The sequence below is a fragment of the Microcaecilia unicolor genome, chromosome 4, assembly GCF_901765095.1.
Source record: "Microcaecilia unicolor chromosome 4, aMicUni1.1, whole genome shotgun sequence".
Classification (NCBI taxonomy): domain Eukaryota; kingdom Metazoa; phylum Chordata; class Amphibia; order Gymnophiona; family Siphonopidae; genus Microcaecilia; species Microcaecilia unicolor.
This window is the reverse complement of record NC_044034.1, coordinates 141,202,117-141,229,900: the sequence shown is the minus strand read 5'-3', so window position 1 is coordinate 141,229,900 and position 27,784 is coordinate 141,202,117. Positions and strand designations below refer to the sequence as shown.

Here is a 27,784-nt window from a genome sequence, read left to right as displayed (position 1 = left end):
TTCTGAGCTTGCAAATTTGAAGTCTCCATAAATGATCTCATCTGATAAGCAACTTCATTCTAGTCAGAAATGCCAATTGGTAGTGCCTGCAAGTCTGGAAGCTCAGTGGATGCACTGTAGGATGTAGACTTTTCTCATTTGTGGTCCCCAAGCTGTGGAGCTTGCTCCCCTTCACACTCCACCAAGAGACTATCTTTTATTCCAGAAGAGGGTTGAGATGTTCCTCTATCTGGGAGCGCAAAAGATAACTGGTGGGTAAGGATAGGGGCTGATTTAGTTGTAAAGGTATGGAATGGGAGCTATTTGACTGGTTTGGCTATTTCCACTCAGGTTTATGGTTCTTTGCCTGATATATGTATTGTTTTATTATGTTTGTTTATTTATAAACTACTCTGGTATCCTTTGGACATATAGGTGTATTGAAATGTTAAAATAAATATATAACTTCAGATGTCTTTTCCTAAAACCCTGTCCTAAAAAGACTTAAACCCTCCATGGAGTTTGTGTATATCTCCATGTGTGAAGGGAAGGAGTGTTCTTGTAGGGCTGTACTACCGTACGCTGGGACAGAATGAATAGACAGACGAAGAAATGTTTACAGAGATTAGGAAAGCTTTCAAATTAGGCAACACTATAATAATGGATGATTTCAATTACCCTGATAGTGACTGGATAAATGTTACATGAGGGAGTACCAGGGAGATAAAATTTCTAGATGTAATAAACGACTGCTTCTTGGAGCAGCTGGTCCAGGAATCGACAAGAGGGGGAGCCATTTTGGAACTGGTCTTTGGTAGCGTGCAATGCATAGTGCAACAGGTGGCAGTTTTGGGTCCCCTGGGAAACAGTGATCATAACGTGATCAAGTTTGAGCTACTATCTGGGATGAATCTGCAAAGGAAATCTACTATAGCTGCATTTAATTTTTGAAAGGGCAACTATAATAAAATGAGGAAAATGGTTAAAAAGAAACTGAAAGGATCAGCTGCAAAGGTTAGGACACTATTCAGTTGTGGATGTTATTCAAAATGTCCTCCTATTTGTTTAAAAATATTTCCATGTAACTTGCTCGAGTGTCCCCTAGTCTTTGTACTTTTGAAACAAGTAAAACATCGACTTACTTCTACTCGTTCTACGCCACTCAGGATTTTGTAGACCTCAATATTATCTCCCCTCATCCGTCTCTTTCCAAGCTGAAAAGCCCTAACCTCTTTAGCCTTTCCTCATGCAAGAGGAGTTCCATCCCCTTTATCATTTTGGTCGCTCTTCTTTGAACCTTTTCTAATTCCACTATATCTTTTTTCAGATATGGTGACCAGAACTGAACGCAATACTCAAGGTGTGGATGCACCATGGAGAGATTTAAAGGCATTATAGTGTTTTTGTCTTATTTCACCATTTCTTTCCTAATAATTCCTACCATCCTGTTTGCTTTTTTGGCCACTGCCACATACTGAGCAGATTTCTGCATATTCTCTACAACTACACCCAGATCTTTTTCTTGAGTGCTGACTCCCAGGTGGACCCTAGCATCAGGTAACTATGATGGGATTATTCTTATGTGCATCACCTTGCATTTGTTCACATTAAATTTCATCTGCCATTTGGATGCCCGTCTTCCAATTTCCTAAGGTTATCCTGCAATATTTCATAGTCTGCATGTGTTTGTCTACCTCGTATAGTTTTGTAATCATCTGCAGACTTGATCACCTCTCTCGTTACGATTTCCATATCATTTATAAATATGTTAAATAACACTGGTCCCAGTACAGATCCCTGCAGCACTCCGCTGTTCACTCTCCTTCATTGAGAGAAATGACCATTTAATGCTACTCTCTGTTTTCTGTCCAATAACCAATTCTTAATCCACACCAGAACCTTGCCTCCTATCCCATGACTTTAATTTTCACAGGGGTCTCTGATGAGGAACTTTATCAAAAGCTTTCTGAAAATCTGGATATACTACATCAACTGCCTCACCTTTATCCACATATTTATTCATGCTTTAAGGAAATGAAGCAAATTGGTGAGGCAAGACTTCCCTCAGCTGAACCCATGCTGACTCTGTCCCATTAAATCATGTTTGTCTACATGTTCTGAAATTGTATTCTTTATAATAGTTTCCACTATTTTGCCCAGCACCGACATCAGGCTTAGTGGTCTATAATTTCCTGGATCACATCTAGAACTCTTTTAAAAAAATTGGCATCACATTGACCACCCTCCAATCTTCAGGTACTACGGACGATTTTTAATGACAGGTAACAGATTACTAACAGCAGGTCAGGCAATTTCATGCTTCAGTTCTTTGAGTAGGGAGGAGGGAAAGGAACTGCAAAACAGGAAGAACCTCTACACCAAATTGTCCCATCAAGCAAGAGTAGAGGCTGACCAAAGGGAGAATCTAACACTGGAGACAGTGCTTAAAAGGCTCTTCATTGATTACTTGGACAGGATTTGGGTTTCTGCCAGGTACTTGTGACCTGGCATGGCCACTGTTTGGAAAACAGGATACGGGCTAGATGGACCATTAACCCAGTATGGCTACTCTTATATTCTTATGTTCAATATTGCTCCACTTCCCAGAAAAACATTGCCTATAAAGTCTTTCTATGCTCACTATTTTAATGAATTTACAATCTGAAATGACTGAAAGCCTTGCTGCTGGAGCATAGTTTTTTATAGTAAGGCTCAGAATAAAACAATACAAGGTTTTAAAAATTACGAAAGTATATCTTCCATTGCTTTTCAGTCCATCATATTTCAATTTTTGCTGTGAGATGACAGTATGTGTAATGTCTAACTGTCCCATTCTGCATTCTGTTGTATCATATCAAACTTCATCCTCTGTAGCAACTGAAAGATGGAAAAAGGAAAATATTTTACATTGTCCAAAATTATTCTGTGTTGGCTGCGTAAAGTTTGAGGGACTTCACAGTATTGCTGTTTTCATGCACTGTGCCTCTCAGTGGATTTAGAATATAAATCATGTACAGGAGTTGGAGGTCAGGAGGCAGCCTAGTACATGTACCAATCTGGGTTCACTATCTGGAGAGAAGCCAAATAAGTTCAGGCAAAACAGAACCAAAGTCAGCACCAGCCAAGATGAACAGGAAATCACCCTCTGAAATCAAGATGAAGGTAAAGCACAGAGACCAGGAACAAAGAAAGGGACAGCATGAGAAGTACAGTTGACCCTCAGGGTTATAACTTATGGAGAGCTACTGGGAAGCCAGGGTCAGGACCCTGTAATTACTGTGCTTGAAATCAGCAGAGAGTTCTTAGGTGGGAGGCACCTCTGGCTCAAGAGACCTCATGGGGTTGGTTGAAGATGGTTCTCACTCACACTGTTCAGCAACCTTTGCTTTATATTCACTATAAACAAGTGTAGAGAGAGCTATGTACATGTTCACTGGCTGCCGTGAAAATAACATTGAAAAAAAGTAATGTGTATTCAAGTTTAGGCAGACAGAATTCTTCTCTTCTCTATATGTGAACATTTGAACTTTTTAATCCAGCTCTGCCCTTTTTCTGCATTTTTTCCTGCCAGTTGGAAGGCAGATGGGTGGAGATATGTAAGCTGTACTTGGTACTGATTTCTTCTGATGTAAGCAGCAGAATAAGGTAGGCAGAATAGTGTTTGTGCTCTTTCAATGTTGCACACAAGATCTTCAGACTAATTTTTATTTTATTTATTTATTTATTTATTTGTTACATTTGTATCCTACATTTTTCCACCTATTTGCAGGCTCAATGTGGCTTACATAGTACCGTAGAGGGCGATCGCCAGTACCGGTTTTGAACAAATATATAGCGAGGGTTGTGATACAGTAAAGTTCATGTGTGACAAACGCATTGGGAATCATATTGTTTAAAGAAAATACTCTCTGAATTTTAGCTTCTTTTTTTAAAATGTACTAAGGAATAGTACAGAAATTCAGTAAAGTCTTTACATGAGAGCAGTTCTAGGATGGGTTCAGATAAATAATTTATTTATTGGGATTTATTAACCAGCCTTTATAAAAGAGATTCACCCAAGACTTGTACAGTAGGTACAGTTTAAACGTCAGACTCACAAGTTTGTTAACGGTATAAACAATAGTAAAATGTCAAGTGTAAACATAAAGAGGAAAACTTGAAACCAACAATTGAAACCTAATAATAAGACTACCATGAAACAGATCAAAAAATGTACACATTTAACAGCACTGAAATTCAGATAACAGCAGGGCTTTTTTTTGAGGGGGTACTGAGTACCGTCACCTTTTCCAGTTGTCTGCTAATTTGACCATGGTTCCCAAGTTTTAATGAAGAGCTCAGGCTCTACAACACCAATTCTGCCTTGTCTAGATTCTGTGACTGGTTGCAGGGGTCTGGCTATTGTGGGTGGGTCCCTCAGTGATCACCCCACCCTTGAAGTGTGGCCTAGCATTTGAGTACCGGCAACCTTTTTGCTAGAAAAAAACGCACTGGATAACAGAGACATAATATGATGCAAGCATAATAGCGATGGAGTATCTAATAAGTACATAATTAGAACATTCAAATAACATTGCTATGATTCTAATGCTTTTCTACAATACATCTTACCATATAGCTGAGAGGCCAGATGCAGATATATAGATGGAGACAAGATGCTGATACAGAATCAGTTGGAATAAATAGATGGTTGGCTAAACTAAAGGCAGTGCATTTTTTGTGCCGGTACGCTGTACCAACACCTTTTTTACCCAGGGCCGGCTCACCTGCCCGCCTTCATCTTCCCGACAGCCCTGCTTTCTGTTCCTGCCTCCCCGCGTTTAAATATTTTATTTTTTTTTTACCTGAAGTCGCAGCGTCGGCGGTGGTGTTAGTGAAAGCAGCAGGCTCGCCTCCTCCAGCATTCCCTTCCCTCTCAGTGTCCCTCCTTCCTCTGATGTAGTTTCCTGTTTCCGTGAGGGCAAGACACTGAGAGGGAAGGGAAGGCTGGAGGAGATGAGTCTGCTGCTTTCACTAACGCCACCACCAGCACTGCAACTTCAAGTAAAGAAATAAAAGATTTAAACGCAGGATGGCAGGAACAGAAAGCAAGGCTGTCGGGGAGGTGAGGTTGGGCAGGTGGGGCTGAGGTTGGAACTCGGCAGGGTCTGAAAAGGGGGGTAGGTGGAGGCTAGGGCGAGTCACTGGGCATGGATGGGAGGGGAGGAAGGGGGTAAAGGAGAATCGCTGGACATGGAGGGGACAGCAGGGGAGAGAAGAGAATCACTGGACATGGGAGGGGAGGATAGGGGCAAAGGAGAATCACTGGACATATATGGGAGGGGTGGACAGAGGAGAATCACCGGACATGGATGAGAGGGGAGGGCAGGGGAGAGAGCAGAGTTGCTGGGGCATGGGATGAATGGAGGGGAGGGCAGGAGAAGTGCTGGACATGTATGGATGAGAGGGAAGAGAGAGGAAGGAGATGGATATGGGTGGAGGGGAGGGAAGAATAGTAAGGGATGCATACTGATGAAGATGAGGGAAAGAGAAAGAGGAGAAAAACTGCACATGGATGGAGAAATGGCAAAAAGCTGGATCCACTCTATACCTCCTCCAATCAAGTCCACGGAGGACTCAGCTTTTACCTATGAATGTAGGGCAAGAAATGAAGAAGAAAGGAGGAAAGTAAAGAAATAAATGGAAGGAAGCCCTGGAAACGGAGTTAAGGGAACAGATAGAGAGCAGCAGAATCAGAGACTGGGACCACATGATCAGAAAATAAAGTCACCAGACAACAAAGGTAGAAAAAATCATTTTATTTTAATTTTAGTGTTTGGAAGATGTCCAATTTGAGAATTTATATCTGCTGTCTTATTTGCATTGGGTATACTGGAGCTGTAACAGCTTACAGAAATTATTTATAATGAAAAAAAATCACGTTTTTTTTTTCTCCTATACTGGTATAGTATTTTCAATGATACTGCTTATATGCGCCACGGCTGGTACAAGGTGGTGGCTACCATAGGGGTGGAGCCATAAACGGTGACCCCGCCCACAATGAGTAACAGTACCCTTTTTCCTATAAAGAAAGCACTGACTAAAGTCATGTTCTTTGTACAGTTAATCATGAGATAAGGAACTGATAAGTTACAGTGTGTTGTAGCAAGCTAGTCCAAATGCAGAATGGGTGTATAGTCAGTTACTCTATGTGTTAAAGGCTTGGGAGTAGAGCCAGGCTTTTTTACCTGCTTCCTGAAGTAGAGGGTAGTCTTGAGTTATATGTAGCTCCTCTGGGAATAAATTCCAAAATGTGGGGGCTCCTGAGAAGGCTCGCTGGCAGGTATCACATCATACAGTTTCTTTTGATTATGGGACAGATAGTGATGCTCCTTGAGAGGACTTAGAGGTCTCAAGGTGTGTAGAGGGCTAACTTACTCTTTAAGTACTCTAGCCCATTTTGTTTGTGAACCTTGAAAAGCAAACATTGAGTTTTAAAGTTAGCCCTGTAAGGTACTGGTAGCCACTGTAATTTTTGCAGGAAGGGTATGATGTGGTCACGCCATTGCAGCCTTTTTATCAGTCGTGCTGCATCATTCTGAATTAGTTGAAGCTGGTGCAAACTCTTTTTGGTTTGATCAGTATACAGGGCATTACAATAGTCTAGTCATGATGTTATCATGGCATGGGCCACTGTGGTCAGACTCATCTTTCCAATATATGGAGAGAGATTTTGTAGCTGCCATTGGTGATAGAGACCATTTTTAAGTTGTTTGAATTTAGAGGATCAGCGTGAGTGATGAGTCTAGCAGTATCCCAAAATTCCTGATCTGTGATTTTAGGGGGAGTTCATACTTCCTAAAAAGTATTTGAAGTCAGGTGTTTGTCCACTTGAGCTAGGTACTCAAAGAATCTCTGTTTTGCTTGGGTTCAGGCAGAGTTTGTTGTGGTTTTGCCCATTCCTGATTTGTGGTTAGGTATGCAGACAGTTTACCCAGAGCTGTGGGTAGATCTGGTTCACTAGGCATGAGTAGTTGAACAACATCAGCATAGATGTAGAATTTTGTGTCCATCTACCAAAGCAGCTCAGTCAGAGGCTTGAGGTAGATATTAAATAAATGGGAGACAGTATGGATCCCTGTGACACCCTAGAGTTCAGTGTCCAAGGTAATGATGTGCGGTTGCTGAACAGAACTGATTGTTGTCTATCTGACAAATAGACTCATAAATAGGATTTGAACCATGTAAGTACTGTGTCACTGATACCTGTTTCTGCCAGTCTTGTAAGTATGATATTATGATCCACGGTGTCAAAGGTTGCCGAGAAATCAAACACTAGTATCGAGGCAGATCCCCTGTCACGATTTCAGTGCAGTTCATCAAGAAGGGACACTAATGATAATGATATGGTGATAATGATAAACTAGTCTTGTATCCCATTAATACCTTAACAGTCGAAAGCAGGTAATAGAATCTTAAGAAACTAGAGACAATCCTCTGGAAGTAAACAGTACCTGGGTCTGAAGCCAGATTGACATGGGTCTAGCCAATTACTTTCAATTAGTCAGTCGTTTAAAGCTGGGTTACAGCTCCTTTGGAGGCTGCATCAAATTTGGAAAAAGATTAGGCAGTATAAATTTGGGCATTCTCAGATTAGATGCCAATTCAAATTAAATCCTCATCGTAATTTCACCCACCTCCATGTTAATTAACAGAGTATCTACCTAAGGGCCTTGTTTACTAAGCTGCACTAGAGGCACGTTAGCATTTTTAGCACACAATAATCATTAGCACACACTAACCGTGAAACCGTGTAGATGCCCATAATATTCCTATGGACGTCTACATGGTTAACGTGCTAATTTTTAGCACGCCCTAAAAATGCTAGCACACTTTAGTAAACAGGGCCCTTAATTTTCTTTAAGGAATCTCCTTTCAATGCTTGAGGACTTATAGAGAATTGTGAACCTACTTTACTGGTTATGTCTTTTGTCTTAATTCAGGTAATCTTTTTTCATTGGGCTGTGACTTTATTTCCCTACTATATATATAAAAAGAAATTAACAAAGTAGCAGTAGATTGTGGATATTGACAGTTTATTTTCATTGTTATGGGTTTTTGATAATGTGTTAATATAGAAGCTTACTAAATTCATTAGGAAAGCAATGCTTGGAATATTTATTTATTTGTTACATTTGTATCCCACATTTTCCCTCCTGTTTGTAGGTTCAGTGTGGCTTACATAGTACCGTAAAGGCTATCGCCAATTCCGGTATGAACAAATACAAAGTGATATTGTGGTAGAATAAGGTTCATATGTAACAGACACATTAGGGAATCGTAGAGAGGAAGAGTTATTTTATGTCCATTACGAGCTTTGGTTTCATTGTGTTGCAGGGTTCAGGCATTTAAGTATACTTTGTAGAGTGGTTATCTATTAACATTGTTACTTCTAAATCATAAGTTTGGTCATAGTCATGCTTCATTTATGACACCTTAGCAAATAGGTACTTTATGGCTGTTTTAGTTCAAAGGAATTGAAATAGCTACTCAAAAACTAAGGAGAAGAGTGGAATGTTTAATTAATACAAACTGAACATTGTATGAACGAGAAACTTTCTCCATGCCCATGAGGTCATTATAAGAATCAGTTTATGCCAAACAGTCTATATTCCCCAAGCTGAAGGAGGAATGGGTCTCACTGAAATAGAGTATACCTATTGAGCTCCTGTTGTAGGCCTCCAGGCTTACTTAACAGTGTTATCAGTTTCAGGTATACAAAAGGTGTTGAAATATGAAAGTAAACATCCACAATCCATCATCATCATTAACTTGGACAAGCATTCAATGAATAGAAGGAATAAGTGAGAATCTACCAGTATCAAAAGGGAAGCAAACAGCAGAATTTGTGAAGGAAGTGAAAAAAAAAAAAAGAAAAAAACTCTTCAAGGAATTAGATCAGAAAATGCATAACTATAGTGGGAATACAAAGTGTTACTTCAAGAACCATTCTTTGATCAAAACTGGACCCAAGAATGGTTATGGAGAGTTGAATTGAAACCTAAGGATGAATGAGTCATGGTTGCAGTCCAGGACAGCAGATTGTGGATGAGATGGTCACAGCAAGCATAGAAAATAACTGGTACAACAGACATTTTGTAGATTCTATTAGAAATAGTCACTTATCTCATAATGGCTGTGAAGTTCTGATGGCAGACATTTTCTCTACATCTTTTGCAAATGTGGTAAACCTTACAAATCGATGTACCAGAAAAGCACTGGGATCATGACCCTAGGAGGATTACGGAAAGGGAAGATGATGTGATCATCTGAGACATCCCCATTTCAACCAATAAAAACCAGATATAGCGGTGAAAGAGAAAAACACCAGAACAGCTTTGATCATAGAGGTGTTAATCCCAAACAATTTCTCTGTGGATTGTGTAGAGAGAGAAAAAAATCCTCAAATACAAGATCTGCAGTCCGAGAGCAAGAAAATGTGGCAGAAAGATCAGAACTATTCCTATTGTTTTGGATGCCGAAGGCCTGATTAAAAGACTTGTTCAAGCACACTTGGATAGGTTGCCTATATATGTCACATCTCATGAACTGCAGAAGGAACTCTTCTTGGCATGTTGCAAGTACTGTGGTGAGCATTAGCAGTAAATTTGAGAGACTGAGATCATACACCACATACCCTGGCTTAGGAATGAGGTTCTTTAGTGTCATTGTATGCAGAACACTACTGCTCCCTGCAGTGTAGACCTAGCAGTTGCTTCCAGGCTGGGGTGCAGTTTCCATAACTATCATTTGCAACTAGCCAAGGATGTTTTCCAATGTTCTATACTCCCTCCCAGCATATGCTAGTGTTGTCATCATTGTGACAGTTCTGGCTGGAACTATGTACCAGTGCTCCTTCCAGCACCCTGCAGTTTTATACTGTGAATTTGACCACTGGGTGTCACCACTGCATGACTGGAAGACTTCTTACCCACCCTCCCTCACTAGGAGCTCTGCATTCAGCCTCTGCAATATCTCCAACAGCTGAAAAGGTAAGCTTTTAGAATAAAACTACACATATATCCTAAGTTTACAGAGCAAGGGCAGGCTGAAATTCTTTCAGCTTCTTCTTTTTTACTGAAGTCCTGAGCATGTCCATTTTCAGAAGAGCATAACTTATTCTTCCAGGCTGTGGAATATTGTTTGTCATATTATAGCCAGTCACATTTTTATGCTTATTTTGGCATTTATAGGAATGTGATTCATTTAAAGTATTCTTTTGCTAACATTGCTTTTCCCAGGGTTGTAGAAGGTATTACAGGGGAGTGTGAAAATGATTTAAAAATATAATTGCTTAATAGTCCAGGATGGTTATTACTGCTTATCATATACATGTTTGAAATACTGCCCAATACCCAGATGATAAATTTTCTTTTCAATGCATAGTTACATAAAAACCATGATAAAAGTGAACATTGGTAATATATGTCTGTGTGCTTTGTAGCTCTTTTAACGAAGCCTAGTCAGGATATTTGTACACAGAGTGCTTTTGGTGTAGTCACTGCCTGCGGAAAAGTTTGGAAGGTTATCTAAGAGGAGAATGTAAAGGTTTTTAGTTCAGTAAATGCGATCAAGTGAAAGAATTGTTAAAACAAGACTATGCTTGTCAAGCTAAACCTTAACTGCTTGAAGTATTTTAATTAGCTGCTAGTATTTATGTTAGGTAGGTAACGTAACCTGTCTGTTCAGGGTTCCTTTCAGTTGTCAATATAATTGATTTTATCATCTTCTTAAGTTTAGAAAGGTAATCTGAACAGATATACAAAACAATGATTTGCAAAATATAATTATTCAATCATAAACTGTCAAAATTCACCTTCATGCTGTGTAGCTAAATGTCAATATAGTGGCATATATATTTGCTAAGTCTGCGCAAGAGACACAGGTTAGAGCTTAGAAGCCATAGATATTTGCAAAATATCTTTCAGTGGAATTTCAGATACACAAGATTATAGAAAGATATGTTAAAATTTATAGTAGTTTTCATAAGATGTAAATTATGGATGACCTTAGATCAGAGCTTCCCAAACTGTGAATTGGGACCCAAATGGGGTCACGACCTACAGGGTGAGGCAAAAAAAAGGAACCCCTTAGAGTTTTTTTTGCTGTTTTCTCAGCAAGTGCTTTGGATTTCAAAAAGAGATTTTATGTACTTATTTAGTCATTGTACTTACATATTACTATTAACATAGTAAGTGATGGTTATCTTAAGCTATGTTGATGTTACTGATATTTTAGCATTACTACCTAGCAATTTTTGCAAATTAAAAATGTTCAAGCTAAAACACATCAAAATGACATTATTCAAACAATGCAATTAACAGTGTGTCAGAATTTTGCAGAATGCTCGAAGTGTCCACCCGAGCTTTAACACAGGCCTTCAGTTGCTTTGGGAAGTTCTTACAGCCTTGTCGATCGATTGGTTTGCTGTGACAGACAGTCCCCAGATCATCTGCAGCACTTCCTTGAGTTTGGCAACTGTTTGCGGCTTTGGGTGGAGCTTGTGATAGGCCTCCAACATTGCTCCCCTGAGAAAAGTCAGTGCCACTACAACACCATAAACAGTAAGCTGGTACCTTGTTTTGTTTTTTTCCAAATAATGGTAGTTTTACAGTGCAAACACCCACAGAAGGTGAACTCTCCACAGGAAAACCAATGAAAGGCAAAACACACAGTGGATCCAAAAAGTCCTCTCACAATGAGTGTCTTCCTGAACAAGGTCTTTATTGACAGTAGCAGAAATGACCCGACACGTGACGTGTTTCGGCCGTGAGGCCTGCGTCAGGGGTCTATAAAATAATATAATATACAAAGACATGCATAAAAATACAATTATAATTAAAACCATGAATAAAAACTTGAACATCCATATACAATTTCTTGTACAAATTTAGACAAATAAAACATCAGAATGAAAGATGCAAAATATATATAATAAAAAATATATGATAAAAATATAGGAGTATATGACTTTAAAGGAATAAAGAATATTGAATTATATAAAGATATGAAATTATACCACATAGAGATAATGAGGACAAGGCATGGAATAAAATACACAACATAATAAAATATAAATATAGAGGACATACCTAGTATTATCTGTAGAAAAAAGTACCTTGTAGATCAGATGAAAAAAATAGCACTAAAGCTGCTAACAACGATATCTATAATAAATATGTAAACGAAGGAATAAATCACTACATCCTCTCCATACATACATATACAACAAAATGAAATGATACTGAAAAAAGTAAAACATAGAATATATGGACAGGGATCCCAAAAAAAATGTATTGATGATGGAGAATAATGAAGAAGACCACATAGGTATGAAAATAAAAATAAAAAATGAAAATGAAAACAAGGCACGACTGCCAAATGAATCAGCAATGTCAAAGGTGATGAACCATAAAATGATAAGGATGGGAGAAACAGAAAAAAGAATTACCTGATATTACTGTGAAAAATAGCATATATTAAAAAAGAAGACCATAAACTACTAAGAAAAATGAACCATACATAGGGGAACCACCTAACTGAAAGATAATATTACCTTTGCAAAAGTGCAAAAAGAACCACATAACATGCTGGCAGAGTACACCTGAAGGCCATGTTTAGACGATACTGTACATTTTAAATGCAAGAAAATTGCTGGGTGGTAACTCTAAAAAGTCTGTAACTTTGCCGTGTTTAAAGATAATCTCCATTTGGCACATAAATGTTAATAGTAACAAAGCTGTAAAATTTCATGTTGAAATTCCCTGTGGTTGCTGACTAACATCAGAAAACTCTAGGAGGTTACTTTTTTTTTGCCTCACCCTGTAAGTGGGCTCATTATAGGTGCATCATTATTCTGCACCTGGGGGGGGGGGGGGGGGGGGGGGGGGGGGGGGGGGGGGGGGGGGGGGGGTCACACTATTTTATTTGGCTGCAGTCTTGGAGTTACGGCCACAAAAGATTGGGAAGCAGTGCCTTAGATCACACCACAAGTACAGTTTATGGGAAAACTGCAACCGTTAAACAGCACCACATTTTGACAGTGTTTTGGCAGATTGTCCAGAGTTTTCACAAAATGTATGTTTAGTATTTTGTATTTATTTGTAGCTTATTGTTCACTGAGGCTGTTTCTCTATTCTGAATTTGATAACCTGATATTCCCACAAGGAATCTATGTGGGGTACAATATTAATCATAACATGCACAAATAAAAGCATATATGTTACTGTCAGGCCATATTCTCTCAGCAAAGATCGTAACCCCGTACAAGGAGTAAGGGTTGTGCCATGAAGTTACAGAATAGTACATTTAAAGCAACTTCTGGCACTGAGATGAAAGAATTGATCCAGACCGGCAGTTGAAATAGTAGCCAGGAGCCTGACTGACTTGGAGTTCCCACCTGACCACCACCAGGATGAGGATGATTTCTTGCAGAGAAGGGAGCTCAAGAACATAATTTGTGACAGGCTGTTCATATTCTGATCATTTCTGATGTGAACCAGTAGTTTGTAAACATATGTTACATGCCAGTATGCAGTCAGATCTGATTACAGGCTGAATTTTCTTCACAACATTTAACTCACACTGGTTTTGATTTTAAGCTGTTGGCTCGTCTTTCTTACACAATTTACCTGGAACTTCACTGCTGCTATACCTTGTGTGGAAGTTTATTATTCAAGCACAGTTTCTCCAGCTTTCAATAGCAACGTACATCTACTGAAGCTTGGCTACAGTGCATGCTATCCTGTATGAATGTACTTTAGATCTTTTGAATGCAACAAAAGTTTAGTGACCTAGAAATGAATCAATAAAAAGCAATTGTCTGTGTGACAAATTGAAGAAGTGAAAGATTTTTTTTACAGATGCACTGACTTTAACAATTCAACCTGTATTATTTGTAATGGCTTTCCACAGACACACTTAATCCTTTCTGTGCTGTACTAAAATGCAAGGAGTTTGGTATTTAGGGTGCTCTTTAATACTTTACCTTCCTGGGTTTTTTTCCCTATATGATGAAAATACAACAAGCATTCAAAGAACCAGTGCCCGACAGAGAGCTGTATTGATTTGGATATCAAGCTTCAATAATGATTCAGAGTGAGATATTCAGACAGAGATTTTCAGTCCCCTGGTCTTTATACTTTTTGGAAGAGTGAAAAATCAATTCACTGCTACCCGTTCTACACCACTCAGGGTTTTATAGACCTCAATCATATCCACCCTCCCCCCCCCCCAGCTTTCTCTTTTGCAAGCTGAAGAGACCTAATCTCTTTAGCCTTTCCTCATACAGCAGGAATTCCATTCACTTTATCATTCTGGTCGCTCTTCTTTGAACTTTTTCTAATTCTGCTATATCCTTTTAGAGATATGGTAACCAGAATTGAACGCAATACTCAAGGTGAGGTCGCACCATGGAGAGATACAGAGGCATTATAATATTCTTGGTCTTATTTTGCATTCCTTTCCTAATAATTCCTAGCATCCTGTTTGCTTTTTTGGCCGCCGCCACAAACTGGGCAGAAGATTTCAGTGTATTGTCTACAGTGACACCTAGATCTTTTTCTTGAGTGCTTGTGGGGACAAATCATATTTACCAGACCTCAGGAGAGGACCGGCAATGAGTCGGTGGCAGCCTTGGTGGTGGCTCACTGTTGGTTGTGGCAGCGCCACTGGGCTGCTGTCACTGCCTCCTAGATGTCCTTTAGTCAACTTCCCTTCAAAGGTGGTTGCTGTTTGGGGAGGACCTGGAAATGTTAGGGGAGGACGTAGGTGAGGCGCAGTTCCCTCTGACTTCCTGAACTCTGACAGAAAAGCTTTCTGTGTCTTTCAGCAATTGGGGGGGGGGGGGGGGGTCCCCACAGGAAGGCGGGCCGCTTTTGGACAGATAGATGCTCGGTGGCTCCAGCCTCTGCTGTGGTCAGGCCCTTTGGCCGAGCTCCTTTGTGGTCCTAAGAGGTCCAGAGTCTCTGGTTCTGAAAGTGGGACCGGAACTTCCTGCCTCTCCAGTGGGGGCATGCCAGACCCCTTGGTGGTTACAGTATTTTCCCATGGGGATCCTCCAGTTTGTGTTTGCTTCAGTGTGTCCTGGCAACTTCTGGACCTCACAGAGGCCTATCTGCATATTCCCCTTGTGGAATATCAAAGTGTGAGGAACCCGAGGGTCAGGGAAGAAGGGATCTGGGAGAGGAGCAAGATGGGTAGGTTTCATACCCGGGATTCCAACTACAAGTCCCAGGATCCTAGGGGCTGGGAAGCCACACCCCTACGGAGACATAAGTTTCCCAAGAGCCGGAGAAGAGAGGAGGACTACAGTTCCCAAGAACCCCTGCAAATCCCTGGGGGCAAGCAAAGAGAGCAGCAAGGGAACTACATGTCCCAGGATCCCAAGGGAGAGGAGGGGGATTGGCTGAGGGGGAATAATCAGGAGGGAGAGGACCAGCTGGGGGATCATAAAGGGAGAGGAGCCCATGGAATGGGAGGTGGAGAAAGAGGTAGGAGAGGAGATCTAAGCCCAAGATGACTGGGGAAGTGAGCCCATGGAGATTGCTGCTCTAGCTCAGGTACAAGGGAAGAAATTGAAAGGCTTCATAACAAACCTTCTTCAAGGCTGGGGAAAGCTTGGAGGAAAAGTTAAGCAAATGTTCCACTCAAGGGGGAGAGAGGTGCCGTGCTGTAAAGCAGCAAATGATTTCAGCTGTGGCCAGAAGTCAGACCCGGCTGGAGAAACAGGTAGTGACTTGAACTGTGTCCAGGAACATGGCCATGCTGGGAAAGCTGTGAGTGATTTGACCTATGTCCAGAAGTCATGCCATGCTGGGGAGACAGTGAGTGATTTAAATTGTGTCCAGAAGTCATGCCATGCTAGGAAGCAGTGAGTAATTTAAACTGTGTCCAGAAGTGGTGCCATGCTGGGGAAACAGTGAGTGACTTGAACTGTGTTCAGAAACTGGGGCCGGCGGGGGGAAGGAACAAGGGGTGATATGTGCTGTAACCAAGGACTGTGTCTGGAAGAGGAAATATCTTGGCCTTGCTGATGGAATAAAGCGGTTTTAAGCATATTTTTGGAGTCTGTTTCTGGGAGTGCTGTGTCCAGGGAAGGGCCCTTCCAGGGTCAGCCAAGTTCATACCTGCAGGAAGACCTGAAGGTGGTGGCCTGCTGACACAAAGCAATGCCTCCGCTTCAGTGTTTTTGGGTGCCTTTTCAATTTCAGGCCCTTTGGGCTGTCCACGGTGTCCCCAAACCTTTTCCAAGGTAGTGGTGGTGGGGGTCAGTAGATCTAAGGTGCCTAGGCGTGCGGATCCGTCCTTCCTTGGACAGCTGGTTGGTTTGAGCCAACTCGGAGGCAGATGTCAGGTTGGCCACCTAGCAGTTCACAGCCTTTGGGAGAGTTTGGATTGAGTAGTGAATTGTGTTGAGTCACCTGCTTTTTTTTGGGGGGGGGGGGGGGGGGGTCCTGGAGTGCCCGGGTGTCTAGTTTTCTGCCTGGAGGTCCAGGCAGTTAAACTACAGGCCCAGCAGCACAGCTTGTGCGAGCTGTTGGTTCCCAGATTTTGACTGTTTAAAGCTCTTGGGCTCTATGGTGACATTGGAAATGGTATCTTGGGCCCGAGAACACATGCAGCCTCTTCAGTCAGCCCTTCTGTCTCACTAGAGCCCGGTCTCTCAAGACTTTGGGCCAGGAAGACTGGGGCCTGGGGCTCATGAGATACTCTGTTTCTTCCTTTTTATTCTCAAACACAAAACTGGAAAAAAAAACCCAAGAGTCAGTCCTGGCATATGCCAGAGTAGTGAGTGCCACTCTGTGGTGTTATGGTTGCTTGATAGTCATTGCAGCTACAGCGGTTGATGGGGCACATTCGTGCTTACAAAGGGACCTTCTGCTGCTTTGGAAGATGCATGCTGAGGTTTTTCTCTCAACACCAGACCTTGTACCAGTGAGGGTCACTGGAAAGAGATCAGTTTTTTTTCTCTGTCTCCATCTGCTGGTAGGAGGGAGATAACACCCACTTTTTCAGAATAGTGCAGCTGATTAAAGGAAAGCAAATTATTAAGGTAAGGCATAATTTCACCTTATTGAGAACTAGGTTTCCTTGTCCTTGTTTGATCATCACTACTGTGTTCTTTCATCTTTTTGTTAGGAGTGTGTTCTTCTTTGTCTCCTCATCCTCTCTTGGTCCAGACAGGAAAAAGTAGGGATGCACAAATAGCCTTTCAGTCCACTCACAGAGACAAAGATAATGCTGAAAGTATTTTATTGAAGAATATTAGTAAATATGCAAGCACACTCAACACAGATCCATGTTTTGGTGCTTTGTGCCTGCTTCAGGAATCGGTGTTTGTTCTACTGATCGTTTACGAGGTCCGTGACTGGACTTTTTTGCTGACGTTGCACCCTTGTGGTGCTTGTGTTGATAAATTCTGATAAATCAAGTTTTGCAGATATATGACTCCTAAAGCAGGCATCAAGCACCAAAACATGGGTCTGTGACAAGTCTGCTTGCTTATTTACTGCTATTCTTCAATAAAATACTTTCAGCATTATCTGTGTCTCTGTGGTTGGACTGGAAGGCTATTTGTGCATCCCTGCTTTTTCATGTTTGGATTTTGCATGTGGGCTTTATCTTTCTTTTTCTGTGTTCTCTCTTGGTTCATTCATATCGGCCTAATTCATACAACTCCTTTTGGATTTCTACTATCCAAGTGCATCACTTTGCATTTCTTTGAACATGTGTGTGCACACACACACACGGACACCATGCCTTCCCTTAGCTATACAGGTGACATTCTAATATATCTTGAGCAAGAACACCCTAAGGCAAAAGTGATACTGCACAATACAAAATAAGGGTGGGCCAAGGAAATTCAAACCGGAAATGAGAGAATCCAAAATGTATTTAAAAATAAAACCATATATGTTTGAATAAATCATCATACTCGGTATCATAATAAGAAAATCATCATAAGCTGTCTACACACAACAATCAAAGCTGATATGAAAGTCCACCAAAGGTCATTATATGTAAATACCCTGTGTGAGAGTCCACCAAGAAATGTGTCAAAATACCCGACACAGATCTGTGTTACGGTGCAAAATGCCTGCCTCAGGGGTTAAACAAAAACTTTTTGTAGCCTGATTACACTGGAACATCTGTTTTTGCTTACCTGTTATCTGGATTTGGAATTTAGCTTCTCAGTGTTGCAAAGTTTGTTCTCAGGAAGAAAATCAATGCTTATCCTCCTAGGGGACGATCTAGGGTAGCTCCCAGGGTTTTCCTTCTGGTGTTTGTAGGTCATCTGACTAGGAGCTCCGCACTTTTGGTCTCTCAACAAAGGTCTTTGTAACATCTGATAACTAGGTTATTTTGTTTAGAATTAACTATCTTTGTATATTACTGGATATGCCCAGTTTCTTAACATTGTGACCCACATTGAATCTCTAATTGAGAAGTTTGTGAGATATGAGAAACAATGTAATGTAATGAACCGCTCCACCCCATCCCATGGTACACACCTACAGAAAACATAGACACACATCTGCACTCACATGCTTAAACACAAACAGAACATAGATAGGCATACCCTCACACACACACTGGAAATAATTCCATGAGGAATGCTGTGCATGCTATTCCCTACATGAATCCTGCACTGTTGCCAAAATTCTATGCCTGCTGGGAAAGCTTGGCTTGATTTTAACATGTATTTCATTTTTAGTGTTGTACATTCTACTGTGAAATCCAGTGACTGAGCCATTTTGCTTTCTTGATGGTTGCTATGCATGGTGACACCTAGAACCATGTAGTTTGCTGCTGGCTGTTATATGTACTGCTGACTACGGATAGAGAAGCATGGCAGTACCTGTTGCAGTGGGACAGTGGCACCCTGTGGTTAAACTTTACAATTTATCTTGTGAAAAATGTTAACAGTGGCATCTGATTAAATATATTATCGCACTTGGTTTGGAATATTTGAGTATCACTCCATTTGAACTATCCCACCTTCTCCTCTTCATTTCAGAGTCACGTACACAGACAATACATATACATAGCCATGCACAGATATACTCTCTCACCTGCACACATCCACCCATGAGCATGCATACACACTAAGGTTGGAAAGAATGCCTTGAGCTGTGCTCCACATTCTTTCCTCACTTGTTCATTATTTTCAATCAGTTAAAATCAGAAAATAGCAATTTTGCAGTAAAAAGAAAACCAAAAAGCAAACTTAAAGATTCCATGTTTAACCTTGTCCCCTGTGGAAGTTGTGTCAGATTGTGTTCACATTAAGGACTTGGATTCAATGAAACATAATGTTTGACAAGAGATACCTAAACTATTGCAATGTGATTTAGGCTGTTGGTGATGGTCCTAATTGTCATGATTAGTGTTAGAATCTGTGTGTTGTTTCCGTCAAATGCACAAACAAGAAATGTTTTCTGTTTTGTAAAAGTCACACTTCCACTCTTCTCACTTTAATTGGGTATAGTTGTGTGTGCTATTACATTGATATGAAACTCAAGATTTTAGTGTCATAGGTGCCTGAATCTTACTTACTTTCCCTTTTACAAGTTGAGTTGCATTTCGGAGGGCAGAAATATATAGACCCTTTATATTTGTTAATTATTCCTGTGGGAAATATTGTTTTGAGTTAATCAGTAAATTAAAATACTATAGTGAATCTCAGGCAGTAACTCCCAGTAAATATGTTTATTTTGACAGAAGAAGATAAATACAACATGTACTCTAATTTGTTGCTGAAGTATTTCATCGCAGAAGGAGTCGTCTCTGGCCATGATCTTTTTGTTGCTTCTGCTGAAGAAGATCCCAGTAGCATTCTACAGGTAAAGATTTTTTAAATAGCTATATCAAATTATTACTTACTACTGACCCATTGCTGTACCAATATTAACAGTAACATATTTAAATTTTTATCATGGTGGAGTGGAGGAGTAGGCTGTTGGGTAGAGCAGCAAGTTGAAATCTCATTGCTGCTCCTTGTGATCTTTGGCGAGTCATTTAACCCTCCATTACCTCAGGTACAAGCGTGTGAGCTCTCCAGGGACATGAAAATACTGATTGTACCTGAATGAAACTCACCTTGAGTTATTATTGAAAAAGGTGTGAGCTAAATCCAGATCTCTTCAACTTCCCTTAAAAGTTATTGTGAAGCATTTGAAAACATGAATGTAGCATAAATGTGCATTCGTTAGTGCATATTCATTTCATTAGTGTGCCTTAAAAATGTAAATGCATGTTAACCTCTAACATGCATTAAATGTTTGTATTAAAAAATCAAAACTGAAAGGCCAACCAAACTGAAAATATGTCCCCTGTGCATGTCCCTAATTTATAGCTCTGGACTCTGATATGCAGATGTTTGATATTAGAACCTAAAGTGTGAATATTGTCAGACATATTTTGATGTCACTCAACAGTTATACAAAATTAGCCAGCTTTTTCATCTCAGTTCATATGCATGTGCATCATCCTACCCCTTTGGACTTCCAGGTCAGGATGTGATACAGTGAACTTTATATGGGCCTAGCAGGGATGCTGTCCTCTATTGCTTATACCATCCCAGGATAAGTCCTTGGCTAGGAGTCATGGACCAGGGACTCATTCAGGAGCCTTGTGGTTATTGGCTGCATATCTGGTCACTGAATGTCACAATGCACAATATCTACAAGTCCCTTTCCTACAGTGTTGTGAGTATTACCTCCACAGCACCACCAGCCCTGGCCAAACCAGGACGTGAAAAGCCTAAGATGGGTATCAGACTTACTTCCCACCAAGCCACAAGGCTTGATTTACATGGGCACTTATAAAATCATGTGTACAGCGCTGTATACGTCTAGTAGTACTATAGAAATGATCAGAAATAGTAGTAGTAGTAGTAATAGTTCAGACCTACAAGTACCTGCGGTAGAAGCTGGCATGTGCTTTTACTGCAGTGGCACGATTTAGTATTTCAATCAGCAAGATTTGTGCTAGTGTTTTATAACAGAGGCACCCCGTTGAAAAAATAACCCCCAATAAGGGATAAATAGATGGTTCCAAAACTGGGATGTGGAACAACTGGTTCTGAAAGGAAGCCCAGCACTGATTTTTAACTAATAAATTCTAGCATGAACTGCAGTGCTTCAAGACAGCATTGTAAAGGAGCAGCTTGACATCTGTGCCATTGCATCTGTGGAAAATACCACTTCTGATTTGGATGCTGAAGTCTTTTTTGTTTTTCTGGTTGGTGCTATCATATCTTGAAAATGAATCCCAAATGTAAAAGCTGATTTAACTGCACACAAATATGTATCCCTCTGTTTTTTTCCAGAGGAAAATACCAGCTGTTTTTAACTGCAGAAACAATAATTTGTAAACATTTGATACATGCATTTATATACGTAGTGAATTTTATCAATCTACCTGCTAATGACTCTTCTACAATAGAACCTATGATAAGACATTGCTATGACAAAATAAATATTACCACAGCTTAGCAGTGCATGGACAAAGGGCTTGCATTATTTCTGGAAGAACAAACAGAAATCTTAACTCATGTGACAATGTGGGAAGACAGAAGAAGAAAGCATTAAGACAGTATAAATGGATATTCAGTATGAGGTTCATAGTCAGCCCTGTGCCCTTATGACAGTAGAAGCAATATTCTATTAAACTGTCACATTTCTTCAACCCACCAGTCTGCGAATACTACAACAAATGAGTGACCAAAGCTGTGGCATTAAGAATGTCTTCAATAGCATTTCAACAACATTGAAATGGTCTAATTGCCCTGCTTTATTTTTATGATATGAGCTTGGGAGTTTCTGGAACCTATAACCAAGACAAATATTGCTAGTACTAGGAAGGGGAAAAGACAATCTTATAGACCATAATTATCTTAAAACTGTGTGTAACTAAGAGAGACAAGTAAAGGATAAAAAGCCCATCAACTGCCTAGATATATTTTATTACCACCCAGCAATTTATCCATCATCCTTGGAGAACATATTCATGCCTATTGTAGTCAGAGCTCCTTCAGGAAGTCAGTATTAAGATGTAACACTGAAAAATTACAGCCCTGTAGAACAATCTCCATGCTGTTTTTAACAGCATGTTTTAAACATATTTCAGGGCATTTCATTCAGTGCACTTATATCTAAAAGACAGCTCTTGTCCACCTTGAAGATACCGTGTCTCTTGCTTAGTACAGAAATACAATATCAATGTGATATAAAGAAACCTGCCTCTCTTCCCTTCTAAGGAATGTTCATGACAGAATATGCTGTGATAGTACCCAGCCAGCTGGAAGATTCTGCTTTTGGTCATTTTCAAACACCAATATTCTTCCATCCTTAAATACAGTTCCTTCTTACCCAGTCCACAGTATGCTGAGCGGCGCTGTTTTACTGCTTAAAATGTGCAGTGCGTATGCAAAGAAACTGTATGAACCCACACAAGAGGAAACATTGGCATCATTTTTTTATAAGTCCCAGTAAAGGAAAACTGCAGTCCTTTGTGGATTGCTGTTCCCCTCCTCCATTCTTAAATCACTTCTTTTATTTCTTTATCATGTAATATTAATGATTGTAAAAAATTGTGAGCACATAAGTATTTTCTTCAGACACTGCACATTGTACGGTAAAATATGTTGCATTTTTTGATGCGATAGAGATAATTTAAAATGTATAATTTTGACCATTTTCAAGGGTTACTTTCAATTGATTATAGACCACTGAGAAAGGGGCCTGTCCCCACAACATGCTGAATGATAAAGAAGCTTTTGTTATGTTTGTTTGTTGCATTTGTATCCCACATTTTCCCACTTATTTGCAGGCTCAATGTGGCTTACATTATGCCGTAGTGGCGATCACCATTATCGGAATGAGAAATGCATAGTGGTATTGCATTGAAGTTCATAAGTGACAGATGGGCTCATTTTCAAAGCACTTAGCCTCCCAAAGTTCCATAGAAACCTATGGAACTTAGCCTCCCAAAGTGCTTTGAAAATATGCCTCAGAGTACTTTAAGCAGTCAGGTATAGAGAGTTCATTTCCGGAATGAGAAATAAAGTGGTATTGCATTAAAGTTCAATGGTGACAGAGTAAATTAAGCAATCAAGTATCGAGGGTTCAGTTTTGTCCAGTTCTGATATAGCGCTTTAGAAATGTCAAGTAGTAGTAGTAGTTTCGTTATCTGGAATTTAGGCTAGGTCATTGTGGTATGCCTTTTTGAACAGGTTGGTTTTTAGTGATCAGACTGTTATGACTGTTGGAAGGGGTTGGGGGAATGGGCAGGGGGTAGGGAAGCCTTGTGGGCAGCTCCTTGAAGTCACCTAGGTGCACCAAAATTCAGTGGCAGTATGTCATCTTCAATACTATAGTAGTGCCAAGAGAGGCAGTGAACTTCTTTTCTTCTGTGGTAGTTCCTTCCAGCAAAGATTTTTCTTACTCAGTTTGGCTTCTCTTTGTTAAGTTGCATTGATCATTATCTCACTTAAGCATCAGTGAGTAATTGTTAGCCATATGATTTACAAGCCATTTTTTGGTTGTATTTGCGTTAGCAAGAAAATCTTCTGGAACAATGAGTTTGTCTGTTGTGTTTGTTTGGCTCCCGCTACTTCTGAAATCATGGATTTCTACGTGATAGATCAACCTGTTCTTGAAAAGTATGTAGTGATTGTAGCTTCTTTTGAATCCTAAAAATTCTGTTGTGCTAAAAAATCTTCTCACAAGGTCATTCTGTAAATCCTTGCAATTTTATGCTATTTTAATAACTTTGAGTAACTTTTGTGTCGTCCACAAATTGAATTGCCTCACATCAAAGATTACTAGTTGCAGATTATCAGTTTCATGTTTGAGCACTTTTAGGACTCTGGGGTGAATGCCATCCAGTCCTGGCAGTTTGTTGCTCTTGAGTGAAGTGATCCAGTTTGTAGTTGACTCTAAATTATTCAAAATCATTAAAATGGCAGAGGAGCGCATGGTTTGATGTGGAGTATCCTTGAAGGATACTATTGAAACAGGATCGTTAAAGAATCCCAATAGAGAGGTTTCAATATTGGTGAAAGAAAGCCATGTACATGCAAGGAAAAACACAATTTGAAGTGCCTGTTTCCTTGTCATCAAGCAGATAAATCCATTACGAGTGGGTTGTGTCCATCAACCAGCAGGGGGAGATAGAGAGCACTGAAAAACCATAGTGCCTCATGGCCAGCTAGCTCCATCTGCCTCTTCAGTATTCTCTATCTCCCCAGCAGGGTGGTTGCAGCTTGTTCAAGCTCCTTCAGAAAATCTGCCTGGGGTGGCTCCTGTGCTTTAGCCAGTTGTAGCAGGGGTGTTGTGGCTGATGGTTCCCACTTTAAAGGCAAATAGGTTAGCCCTTTCCCTGCCTTACCCGGCCCCCGATGTGGAAGTAGACAAATAGGCAAGCCCTGTCCCTGTCTTTGCCCACGCTGTGGATGCAGGCACATAGGTTCGCCCTTTCCCTGCCTTTCCCTCGCTACTGATCCTCCGGAGTTGGAAATTTGCCTCTTTCGCTGTTGCCTCAAACTTTCCTCACAGCGTTAAAAAAAAAAAAAAAAAGTTGCGTCGCGCTTTGGCACTGTGATCCCAGAAAAGAGGTTTTCTTCTGATTGTGCAGCGGTGACCGGAGCTCGGAGACTCGGTCTGGTGAGGTAAGAGCATTTTGTAGCTCCTCCGGGGAGGGTCCACATTCGGGACGATTTTGGTGCGAATCCGCCATTTTGAATTTTGAATTTCTGCAGCTTTCGGCGATGGCTGCTGAGAAAGTAAAGCACTATTCCGTTTGTGGCAAGCGCAGATCTGCAGCGGGACTCTGTAAGGCGTGCTTTTCAGACGGTGGAGCCGGCCCGAGCATGGCGAGCGATGTTCCATCCCGCTCCATGGAGCTGGCAGGGGGCGCCATTTGTAACAGCATTGTGCGACCCCCGCTGAGGCGAAGGGGTTTGAGCCTGGAGGGGCGCCTTCTGTAGAGGCTAATAAAAGAGCTGTTTCCCCCAGACTGGAACCGGGAGGCCAGGGTGAGCCATTTTCCCCTGAATTTGTTTTATTGCTGCATAATGCATACATGTTAAAAAGAGCTCTTCCGCAGAGGTCCTCTGTGGCCCTGCTTTCTGTATCCCCTCCAGTGGAGTCTGGCCTTGGATTACCGTCAGGCGCGTTTTCCCCTGACAGATGGCCGCAAGACAAGCGCAAAAGGGTAGATTCCCCTTCAGAGAGTGGCGCACCCCCTTCCCCCCCCCCCCCCCCCCCCCATGGTCGGGATGTGAGAACTCTGAGGGATCTGGCAGGTCTTCGTGGTCTGGAGAGCCAGAAGAAGGTGCAGGATTGCCACCGGATCCAGATGATCCTTCCGCGGTGAGGATTTTCCACCGCGATGAGCTGCCAGCGCTTATTACTGATGCCTTGCAGGTACTCTCTATAGAAGACCCTGGGAGTACTGAGACCTCCTCCGGTAATCCAAGGATGGCAAGTACTAAGAAGCCTGCTCGAGCCTTTCCTTTGCATGACTCCATCCAAGAGCTTATCACGGCTAAATGGGCTGACCCTGAGGGGCCTTTGAAAGTCGCCAGGGCTATGGGGCAATTATACCCTCTAAGTGAGGAGCATTTGGCGCGCCTAGCAGTGCCTAAAGTGGATGCCCTAGTCACGGCTGTGACAAAGAAAACTACCCTCCCAGTGGAAGGAGGAGTTGCCCTGAAGGATATGCAGGACCGTTGCCTGGAGGCAGCTATGAAACAGTCCTTTGAAATTTCAGGCCTATCCTTACGGGCGTCTGCATGCAGCTGCTACGCTGCCCAAGCCTGCCTCGCTTGGTTACAACAGGCAGTGCAACAGCCCGGAGATGGAGCGGAGCGCCTTACAGAGGTGGCACCGCGGATGGAGTCGGCCTTGTCATTTTTGGCTGACGCACTTTATGATCTAAACAGATGGCTGTAGCGGTGGCGGCTTGCCATCTTCTGTGGCTATGGCATTGGCAGCTGACATGGCCTCTAAGCAAAGGCTGGTGAAGTTGCCCTTTCAAGGCCTTCTCCTGTTTGGTGAGGAGTTGGAGAAAATTGTGAAAGGCCTTGGGGATGCCAAACCCCAGCGCTTACCTGAGGATAGGCCACGGCCTTCTTCCAAGGGTCAAGTGGTTCCCTCCTCTTACAGACCTCGCTTCCGTGAAGCTAGAAGGTACCACCCGGGGCGTTCTGCTGGGTTCACTTCGTGTGCCCATTTTCAGCAGAGGAACTCCTTTCGCTCGGACAAACGTTCCGCAGCGGCAGGCTCAAGACCTGGAGTTCATGGGCGACCCTCTCAATGATGGTGCGCTGGCCCCCTCCTCGACTCCTGTGATAGGAGGACGACTTTCCCTCTTTCTCAAGGAGTGGGCCAAGATTACCTCAGATCAGTGGGTCTTGGACCTGATCAGAGAAGGCTACAGAATAGAATTCAATGCCCCGATAAGAGACGTGTTTGTGGAGTCCCGATGCGGTTCTGCCGCCAAACAGGAGGCGGTAGAGGAGACCTTGCAAGGCTTGATTCACATTGGGGCGGTTTCCCCCGTGCCTCCCGCCAAATGCAGCTCTGGCCGTTACTCCATTTACTTCGTGGTGCCACGAAACGGAGGGTCTTTTCGGCCTATCCTAGACTTAAAAGAAGTCAACAAGTCTCTGAACGTGCGGCATTTTCACATGGAAACCCTGCACTCCGTCATAGCGGCGGTACAGCCAGGAGAGTTTCTCACGTCTCTGGACCTGAAAGAAGCTTACTTGCACATACCAATTTGGCCCCCGCACCAGAGGTTTCTGCGTTTTGCGGTGATGGGAAAACATTTCCAGTTTCGGGCCTTGCCTTTTGGCCTCGCCACAGCTCCCCGAACCTTTTCCAAGGTAATGGTGGTAGTAGCTGCTTTTCTCAAGCAAGAGGGTATCCGGGTTCACCCGTACCTAGACAACTGGCTCATCAGAGCAGACTCTGCAGAAGAGAGTCATCAGGTTACAGGTTACAGCCAGAGTGGTCTCAGTACTGCAATCTCTGGGCTGGATTGTCAATATAGCCAAAAGTCACCTGACCCCCTCTCAGTCTCTAGAATATTTGGGGATCCGGTTCGACACAGCCTCGGAGATGGTCTTCCTACCCGAGCAAAGGTGGTGCAAGCTTCAGAACCAGGTCCGTCTGCTCCTGAGGATGCCTCGCCCGCGAGCTTGGGACATTGTCCAGCTGTTGGGGTCGATGACGGCCACTTTGGAAGTGGTGCCTTGGGCGAGAGCGCACCTGAGACCTCTGCAGTGGGTCCCTGCTTCAACGGTGGTCTCCAGTATCTCAGGATTATCAATGCAGACTCACGTGGCTCCCTGTGGCCCGGCTCAGTATGGAGTGGTGGCTCTCAGACAGCATGCTGCGGCTAGGAGTGCCGCTAGCGCTCCCCGATTGGTGCCTGGTGGTAACAGATGCCAGCCTGAAGGGCTGGGGTGCACATTGCCGGGGAAGACATGCCCAGGGTCTTTGGACACCCGAGGAGTCGGAGTGGTCCATCAATCGCTTGGAGTTGAAAGCGATTTTCCAGGCGCTTCTGGCCTTTCAATTGACCCTGGAAGGATTTTGCTGTCAGAGTTCTGTCAGACAACACGACAGCAGTGGCCTACATAAATCGCCTAGGAGGCACTCAGTGCATAGCACTAGCCGCACAGGCCGCGCAGATTTGCCACTGGGCTGAGCTTCATCTGCAGTTTCTGTCAGCAGCTCATATTGCAGATCAGAGC

The 27,784-nt window shown here is 42.1% G+C and overlaps 1 protein-coding gene across 3 annotated transcripts in view; it reads left to right on the top strand.

Annotated features, from left to right (window-relative positions):
- The window catches only part of ELP4 (elongator acetyltransferase complex subunit 4), a 335,577-nt gene that overhangs the window by 32,701 nt on the left and 275,092 nt on the right, over window positions 1-27,784 (top strand). For 2 of the 3 annotated variants that reach the window (XM_030200665.1, XM_030200667.1), the window contains exon 3: window positions 19,741-19,862. In XM_030200665.1, the coding sequence (XP_030056525.1) occupies window positions 19,741-19,862 (122 nt within the window). The remainder of the gene's footprint in view (window positions 1-19,740; window positions 19,863-27,784) is intronic. The other variant, XM_030200666.1, reaches the window with a different exon arrangement.